At 45.5% G+C, this 9551-nt stretch overlaps 1 protein-coding gene across 1 annotated transcript; it reads right to left on the bottom strand.

Annotated features, from left to right (window-relative positions):
• Positions 1-1188: 1188 nt before the first annotated feature.
• On the bottom strand, positions 1189-6341 carry GRXCR2 (glutaredoxin and cysteine rich domain containing 2). The gene is made up of 3 exons (XM_050905615.1): positions 5997-6341; positions 3198-3413; positions 1189-1368 (listed from the first exon to the last, which is right to left on the bottom strand). Exons 1-3 carry the CDS (start codon positions 6339-6341, stop codon positions 1189-1191), a joined length of 741 nt encoding a protein of 246 aa, XP_050761572.1.
• Between the last annotated feature and the right edge of the window lie 3210 nt (positions 6342-9551).

Raw genomic sequence — 9551 nt, forward strand, 5'->3', positions numbered from 1 at the left:
TAAGTATTGCAGAGAAATCTTACAACCTACCGTAGGAAAACAGAAACTTGGCCATAAATTACCCTGTCTAGGCTTGCAACCTCAGCATGAAGTACATGTGAGCGGTCTCTTCACTCATCAGAGTCTCAGAGGTAATACACGAGTTAAGGCTGCATTAACATTACTCGTGAATATAAAACGTAGTAAGTTAATGCTTTGGGGAAAAAATACCGTTTCCCCTGTTTGCCTCAACCTGTTGAAGCCGCTGTGTTCTGTGCCACCCGTGGCAGCCTGCCAAGTATCCCACATCATTGCTTCAGCTCAACTAATTAGAGTTTACCTTCTGCAGATTACAACATGGGATTAATATTGAGCAACAGAAGTGCTGCTCACCACCAGCCTGATCCTGAAAAGTGCTGAGCATTGTACAGGAGAATTTTAGTTCAGCACTTCCTCATAAGTAGGCTAAAAACTTAATAACTTCTATTTATAATAATAAATTATTGTACACTTTTAATAGCTCCAGGTTTGGGAAGGGTTTTCAATTTCTTCCCATAAATCAGACCCCAAAGGAATCATTGTGTCTGCTAAAGCAGATGTAAGAATCGGCAAAATCTTTGGGAAATGCTTGTGACACTGCAGGGCAAGCACACAGTTAACTATAGAAGACAGTGTAATTTTAAAACGTTCAGCGAGTTAAAACCTAGGGGAGGCACCGCTCTGCTGTTGTCGTACAGACTTCGCTCCCTGACACGTTACCGACGTGCCCAAACTGCACCTACGTCTGCTGCTTTTAATGATGTTACTGGAGAGCCTGGTGGGTCGGGACCTGGCTGTGCCGGGCACCAAATAGCTAACCGAGGGACAGTGCCAGCAAATTTAGGCTGAGTTCCAGATGCCAGAGACATTTACGCAGGTGCTTATCTTCCGAATGCTGATAATTTCCTCTAGCGTCGGGGCATACGTTCACCCTGCAGACACTGGGGTCTGGGCTGATTCGAAAGTTAGACGGTGTATGTAGCAGACAAGAGGGACAGTCGGTAGCAGAGGTGCGGTATTCACATTTACGGTGAGATGTGTATAACGTGCCTTTCCCATCTTTTAAAAACTTGTCATTATAGCGAGGCTGCTTGAAAGTTAAGTAAGTCAAAGTTTTCAACAAAATACTGCTGTGGTGCTTGTAGCCTGCTGCAAGGATGGCGGTCCTGATCAGGCAGCACAGATCTGGCAGGGCTGCAGGCCGCTTTCGTTGCAAGCCGGACATCGGAGAGCCCTGTAGGACTCTCTGAATCTGTTTGCCAGCATTGAAAACTTGCTTCCATGGCACAGTGAGCAAGGAGCGGAGCCTGACCCTTTACACTGGGAACAACCATGTTCAGCATCTCCTTCCTGAAAGAGACAGATCATGAAAAAACCTGTTACTGGATATCAGACACCAAAGTCAGTAACATACTTGAAAGAGGGAAATTCTGCCTTCTGGTCTTTTAAGTAATTATTGCTCCTGACATGCCACTCTGCCAATAACATTCAGTGCTCTACAGCAAGATCTTCAAGAAAAAGGCTTCCGTATATTTGGGGACAATTTGTGGATACTTCTAGAAAACGAGAAGTTAATGTGACTGGGCTTATAACACAATACTTTCAAATTCATCTTTCTCCTCTAGCAAGGGTCTGCGTAGCTCCACCCGTCTTCCTGTCATTTCTTATCACATACGTCTTCTCAGCTCTGTATCCTCAGTTTTGAGCCATGCTTTGTTTCTTCAAGCATTTCTCCTTGCCCTCTGCCCCCCGAGCCCCTCATCACCGACATGCACAGCTTCTTTCAAGCTGTCCCTTGTGCCTGCAACTCTCCCCCAGGGTGCCAGACAGCCTCTTTCAAATCCCATCTTAAAATTCAGTGCTTCCACAGAGCCCAGAAATGATTAAATATCTGCATCAGGAAGAACGTAGCACGGTGTAGGTTCGTTCTTTTGATGTCAGATAGAGAGTCCTGCATCATTCCTGTGCAGCGGTTCTACTTGACATGGCACTATAGAACAAGGTTTTAACTAAGAGATGGGGAGTTGGTGCCAGATATGCTTCATATTGGTGCCTGCTTATGAACTTGATAGTCCAAATTAATTGACTTCTTCATGTGGTTTGGTAATCTTTAAATGAATGATCATGATACCAGTGTATAGAAAGTCCAAAATTACTCTAAAAAAATCATAGTTTTAGGACCTTCAGGTTTTACTATTTGTTCCCAAACATCAAGGAGAACAGAAGTACTTTGCTGAGTTCTTCCAAGGTTAACAAATTTCTCTGGAACAATGCCTTACAGGAGCTGTTGTCCTTCTCCAAAGCGTGCTCCTCCAGTGAGGGCGACTGGAGGAAGGCAAGCAATTACCTTATGGAGGTCCTTTTCAACATATATTCCCCCAAAGGCCAGAAGTGATTTTTTGATGACTCAGATAGGTGTCTGCCAGTAGATGGGATGAATCTTGGCTTTTATGTTAAAGCCCTCTTTCTGAAAATCAAGTTTATTTCAAAACGGACAAAGGCCAAAATTCCTACTTAGTTTCTCAGGGCTGTTTTGAGTTTTCCTGGGGTCTTTGTGCAAGTGAGCCATAAGCAAGGCTCGTGGTTGTAGAAGGACCAAGGTAATGCACTTAGCACAGGTCGGTCTCAGACCTGCAAAACTGTAATGCTTCGTATTTGCCCTGCACGACAACATTATGTTTTGCGGGATCAAATTATGGTCAGACTAATTGGGATTCTGACCAACAAAGACTAACCCGTGAGAAAAAAAGTGGAAGGCACAATCTTATTTCAGCTGATATTAAAATTTTAGCCTCCGGCAGTCTCAACCACAGAGCAGCTGTGTTTAGCCTTGTCAGGCCGGAGAAACTCCGGCCTGCTCTTATTCCACTGGGAGACGGTGACGAAGGATGGACCTAAGCCAAGCTACATAAACGTCAGTGATCTCCAGGGGAAGAATCAAGTGGGAGACATGAGCATCTGGAAACAGAACGGCTGTCCCCAGAGTGCAAACTGCAGTGCCGCGTTGATCGGTTATTTCCTGAGTGGAAAGAGGAACACAGTGATGCTTTTAATCCAAATTTAGCTGAGTGCCAACTACAGACATAGATGGGGCTTGGGTGGGAATACTCAGTGGCCTGACCAGGGCTGTAAGACCCAAAAGCCTTAGGGGAAAAAAAGCACTTTCCATTTTCTCTTACCTGCACGTACTGGTTGCAGGCAACCTTTCTTTCCACATCTTTTTTATGTCCACCACCAAATCTTTCTTTCCTTTCCCGGTATATGAAGGCCCAGTCATTTATTCCCTCGGTCTGGATGATTCTTCTCATGAGCTCTTTCTGGTCCATTGGTGCACGGATGATTTTCAGGTTATTAGTGTAGATGATGATCTTGCCAAAATCTAGAATTGGGGGAGCCTGTAGAAGAATCTTATCAGTGTCTCGCCTGTATAAATACACTCTGCAAACACTGATGATCTGTGGGCTTCCAGAAGAACATCCCCTCTGCCCAGGCATCTGCTCGGCTGGCTCTGCAGCACACGCCAGCTCCCCACCACCACCCAGAGCACTGAGCAGAATGGTGGTGGAGAGACGGCCCTAAAGAGCTATGGGATCAGACCAAGGCTTTGGGTCAAATCGTAGGAGCCTCATGCTTCCTGGGATATAAATTCTCATTCCAACCCATATGCAAGAAAAAAAGAAGGCACAATTCTAAGAGCAGCGGTGTTGGCATGTATGGAAAAGCAACCTCTGCACCGGGGACTGACCTACATTTCTTTGAAGGTCGAGTGGTTGGAGGGTGGGGGGCGTGGAGAGGGGTTTTCCTGTTTTTGGTCAGAAGTAGAAATTCCCCATGACAGTGACCTATTCTGCAGCCTTTGATGGGGGTTTCAGACTTAAAAGAAAGCTTTTCTTCGTAATTTATTAATGCTGGCAAAAGGGTCAGATGATAAAAAACCCTCATTATCTAGTGCTAAATTGTGTTCCTAACAGTGAGGAGCCAGTCTAAATAACCATCTCTGGTCACACTTGAATTTGTATTCTTTTCTAATGATTTTCAAGCTAAACTTGGTACGGTCAAACATTTCTCTGAAAGCAGCATTTTGCTTACCTGGTCCCTTTTTCCCTTTGCACTAGGTATCGTATGGCAGTTACCATAGCCTATTGTTTTACACACTCTTCATATTTTGCTCTGTTTAAGTATCAGTGTCAAGAGGCGATGCAAAAGGAGATGTTCTCCTAAGAAAATACCCTGCCAGAGTCGCATCAGCTGACGTGAGGTGGCTGATGGCTCTCCTGGCAATTCCTGCTTCTCTATGGGGAGAGGCGTGGAGGGGGAGGCAGGTGAGCACAAATCCTTACCATTTGCAGGAGGCTTTAAAAGCCTCGTATTTGTTACACAGACACGGTGTCTCCAAATACCAAATGCATGTTGATACAAAACAAAACTGGTCCTGGATAGCGTGATTACTCAAGGTATTTATGGTTAGGGAAACTAGGGAATAGAGATGAGCGTTACCCAAGAATGCAGAACAAATTAACGGTATGGATAAGATCACGTTAGTGCTCTGTCTTTAGGCAGGAGAGATTCATCGTGGTTTGGTATTTTCAGTTAAACTAGATGTCCAGTGTATCAGCTAAATATAGTTCAAATATCAGCCATCTGGGTTTCCTACACGCAACTTTGATTAGCACCAAGAATTAATAGACTTTTAATGTATTCAAATCAAGGCCATAAAAAGCGTTTTATACTTTTTAAAGCACTTCAGCCTCTTCAGTTGTGTAAGTGCCAGAGTGACGTTCCTTATTTACGCAAAGACCACAACGGATGACGGCACAACTTTCTTCATATCGCAGTGGTTGGTGCACTTGAGTGGCCTCACAGTTCTCTCTGGAGACGCGCTCAATTCTTGACCTTCCTGCGAGCAGTTGGGCACCGCCACCAAGCAGGCGCTGCGGGCCTGGGGTGTTGTGCGAGGGGGGGACTGGACGACGGGCTGACTTGTTTGCTGACACTGACTGCTCGTCCTTCAGTCTGAACTGGATTGGAATGAGCCGTCTCCCAGGGAAAGGCCTGGTATCGATTCAGCAAGCCAGCTTACCTCACACCGTCCTCCTTTTTATCATCTCTCCTCTGAGCAGACTCACCTCAAGGTTTAGAAGTCTGCTGATTATATCAGTATAACGTACTCCATTTAGAGCTTGCGTATCAGTGTGACGTGGCTGTGTTATCAGTAGTGCCGATACACCATCATTGTTATATGAACTGTTTAGTTGGTACATCTAGATTTGATAAAACCAAATAGCAGTAAAAGATACATAAATCTAATTCGACAGGGTAAGAAAATGAACATAATCCCTGTGGATTAATCAATTTTACATATATTACACATGTACTGGCTTTTTATTAGGACTAAAGAGACACTGCTATGTCAATGGCATTAATTGTATGTTAGCAAAATATCCAGTGAAACTAAGCTGGGATTTTCAAAGTAGCCGAAGGGGAATTCTGACTTGCCAGAGGGTGCGGATGCCTCGCTCGGAGGCTCACTGGTACACTGCCGGTGGCACTAACCTTTTTGCCAGCTGAAGTCATGCAACTTTAATGTTTTGAATATAACTAATTAAGATAATACCCACCTTACATTTGACTGCTTTAGATGCATTATGATTACTATGTATAGAGACTGATATATATGGAAATGTTATATGTTATTCTGCAAAATGGACAGATGCAAATCAGCCCAGTGAGAAGATGGAGCACGGCTAGCAGATGCTGTTCGCTTGCTGACTGCGCTGCTGCAAAACATGCGGATCCTGCCATTTGCAGAGTAAGCAGAATACAGAATTTGTGGGATAAAGGCTGAAGATTTACAATCACCCTTTTAAAGTCCTGGACTGACAAAACTGAGTTTTACCTGAATGAGGTTCCAGTTTGAGACTCCTGTTACCATACTACTATAAAAATGATTTAGTCTGAAGTTGGTTTCCATTACTTACCTTGCAATGACTGTCGCTTGACTGGTAGTCGCTGAGGAGAGGCGAGTTACTGGTGAGACTGTATTTCTTATCCTCTTTGAATATGCTGATCCGCTGGCCAGTCAGCTTGGCTGGCGAGTAAAACCTGTTTTCTGGCGTTCCCCCTGCCCCACAGAAATGGTCCCCTGGCTCGAAGCCGTGGCGGAGAAAACGCCGAGAGTGCTCTTTGGCTGGGGGCTCGAGTTCCTGCCCGTCTTCATAGACTTGTTTTAACACTCGACCACTGTAAGCTGACGATATTTTGAACCTCACTTTGCGGGGCCTTCCCTCATGCCGCTGATTGAGTTTCTTCTGGTGCTCGTCCATTATTAGGATTTCAGGCTGCAGGTCCTGGAGATCAACTCCAAGAGCTTGGGTCCAAAAGAAAACTCTCGCCAGCTTCCCCCAGCCACACAATGTATAATTCAAGGTTTGTAGTAGTTCTTCTCATCTTACAGCAAAACTGACACCACTGTATTAAATATTGATAGATATTCACGAAGAGAAAATATCGATGGTAGTGAAATATAAGGCAGGTTGGTGAATGGTGGACAGGCTGGCTTACCACAAGAGGAAAGGAGTTAACTTGGGGAGGATAGGATTAAATAGGAAACTCTGCCCATGTTCTGAAACCATGGAAATGTTTCTGCTATGTGCTGTGATAAGAACTACCCCAAATACACCATCCCAGCAGCTTTTCACAATTTTCTGACAAGGTGAGAAGTTAAAAAGACAAGTTCACAGAAAAAGCAATCCAGCTTCACAAATAGCAAATGTGAATAATTCCTCTTCCATTCTTGCGCTGAAACCCTGAGAGTACAAAGCTCCATTTCATTTTAATCCAAATGTGTTCCTCTACAGGTTGGTGGAGATCTAATTAAGATTTTCTCTCTCTTTAGCTTTCAGTCCCTATTTGTAATTCTTGCTGCCTTTCAGGGCCTTCTGACCGTTCTGGATTTGCTTTTCATTTTTAAAAGACAGTCACCTCCTGAGAGCCACCAGAGGCCGAATCCTCTGCTTGTTTGCAGTCCCTTGCATGTGCTCAAGGAGCACGGAAAGTGCAGCTATTCCGATTCGGTCATTTTCTCTGCCGGTGGGCGAAGCAGAGGTTTGCAGAGGTGCAGAGCAGAAGGGGACCAGGTAACAGAAGGGACCAGAGCAGCAGGTAACCCAGGCCCCGGGTTACCCTGGAAAAGAAGAGACATCAGCGTTAGGCAGGTCTCTGCTTTGCACAGCAGCAGCTCTGCAAGGTGCTGGTTACAGCCAGCCTCGCTCAGCATCTAACTGAGGGACTTGAATTCCTCGACACTCACGCAAACCTCCATCCCGACGGCAGCGAGCAGTGACCCAAGTTACCTTCCCATGACAGCCCACCGTTACCCCCAAACTGATACCTTACTGGCGTGTGCTTTGTCGCTCTGTTGAAGTCGGGTTTGCTCACTGTGTCCGTCCCAGCTGCGCGCTTTGGGCTTGTCTTTCCTTTGGGGGGAAAAAATGAAGAGTATGTTTAGTACAAAATGCATCAACAGGGTAACTGCTGTCTGGGTTTTAAACATCTCCTGATACCTACTTGTATCAAGTACACGCAACAGGAGTTACAATCTCTCTTCTTTCAAGTTCCAAGATTTCAGTAAATTTCCACTATTACATGCAATTTCATTGAGTGGGACTTAAACTAAGCTTTCTGCCTACATCGTGCCTTACATTCTTTTAATTCAAAACCAGCGCTTTTAAAGCTTAATATTCTCGATAGATTAATTTATTATGTTTATTAAAAGTTTGTTCATGAAATACTAGGACGACAGTTTAGAAGGCTGTATACTAACAGTACACAATACAGACCTTCCAACCAACCGAACAGTCTTCATGTGCCGAAAGCGGTTTCTGTCGTGACAGACGTTGCTCTCGCAGGTTCCTTGGGCTGCTGGAAGCCTCATCGTAAGTACACGTGAAAGATGTGTATTCCACCAAGAGAACATGCATGAACACGCCTGGGGAAACACACAGCCACGGATACGCCCTTTTCATTTCCAAAACACCATTATAATGTTCATGTCAGTCTCCCATCCTATCTCAAACAGGAGGATCTCGCATTATATGAAAAGTTTGATTTGCATGAATCAAACTCGGCTCTTACTGCATTTACTTGAGAAGCTTGATCCACGCCTTTCTCTCGTAAGTCCTGTGTGAATCAGGCCTCAGTATTACTGCTTTTTCAAAGGTATGCCAGCGGTCTTCATTTGGCACAAATCATGCTTTGTAAGATACCTTAATTGGAGTTCATTTTCTTTTGATTAAGGGAACAATCAAACAGGAAACGAAGTTCAAAGCGGCAATGAGAGAACACAGCGCGAGCACCACTGCCACGATCTGCGCTTGCGAGACGGGCAAAGCGACTTCCCATCCTTACAGTTACTTACAGGTGCTGTCAAAACACATCAGTTCTACCCTGGCCCTGTAATTTTCACGTTAGAACAATCCCGTCCTCTGCAGTACTATCAGCTGGAGTTGCTGTTTATGCCAACAGCTCGTGGCTGCCGGCACCGGGGCTGCAGTCAGGGTGAAATTCAGCCGTCTGCAGAGGCGCAAAGTCCTACAGCCACACGTTCCCCGTGTAAACCCACGGTCGGCACGCGGAGGCTGCCATTCAGGTCTGCTGCAGAGGGATTCCTCACTCAGACATGTACACGCTTCTTTTTATGTCCCTGTGCCGACAAATCGTGCAACGAAAAGATTTCTGAACAGCCTTTCTGCGCTTCTGAGCTGTTCTGAACAGCTCAGGCCAACCTTTCCACATTAACTATCCCAAGCAGGGGCTTTCCAGGTGTGTTGTGAGGCCGTCTCCAAAGCCGTACCCGTCTCACTCCAGCCGAGGAGCGTTACGGCGTGCTGGGGGCAGGCGGCACCGCTGTGAGCGAGGGCTGGGGAGCGGCGGGTGAGGGATGGATGGGCTGTAAGGAGCTTGACGCCGCCTGCTACAGCCCTGCCAGCACAGCGGCATTCACACTGCTCTTGTGTGTCAGCACGAGTTTGTTTCCCACAGCTAGCACAAGTCTTACTAAAAATACAACAATAATCATTTTGCATTCAACAGTGAAATCATTAAGTTTCATGATCTAGATCATCACTGCACTGTTTTACTTCAGACTCTGTTCCCCTGTATTTTAATGACATCTGTCTTTGAAGCATGGGGCCTCTCTTCACCCTCCTCCCCATGTCAGGAAATATGAAGCGATTGTTGGAAGTGTGCTGGAGGCTTTGCAGAACAAAGAGAGACAGTCCTTGCCCTAAGGAGCGTAACATGTTGGTTTAGCTCTATTGCAACAAAGTAGGGTATGTACAAAGAAGGACAGAAAGAAAAGCCGTAGTGCACTGGACTGTAATGCTTTGAAGGCATGTTTCCGCCTGCAAGTTTTGCTGAAAAATGTTTTGTTGTGTTTTGCTTCCTTAGAGCAAGCACTACAATCCTCCTTCTCCTGAGAGCACAGGGTAGGCAAGGAATCAGGATGGGGAAGAGCGTTACGGTTTCAGCTGCAG

This window comes from Gymnogyps californianus, chromosome 14 (genome assembly GCF_018139145.2).
Source record: "Gymnogyps californianus isolate 813 chromosome 14, ASM1813914v2, whole genome shotgun sequence".
In the NCBI taxonomy this organism is placed as follows: domain Eukaryota; kingdom Metazoa; phylum Chordata; class Aves; order Accipitriformes; family Cathartidae; genus Gymnogyps; species Gymnogyps californianus.

Bases quoted from the DNA above. Each gene is read 5' to 3' on its own strand.
- GRXCR2 (XM_050905615.1), bottom strand. From the start codon at position 6,341: ATGGACGAGCACCAGAAGAAACTCAATCAGCGGCATGAGGGAAGGCCC. The intron at 3,414-5,996 runs GTAAGTAATGGA...ATTCTTCTACAG, and splicing joins CAAGCGACAGTCATTGCAAG to GCTCCCCCAATTCTAGATTT. The intron at 1,369-3,197 runs GTAAGAGAAAAT...TGTCTCTTTCAG, and splicing joins CCTGCAACCAGTACGTGCAG to GAAGGAGATGCTGAACATGG.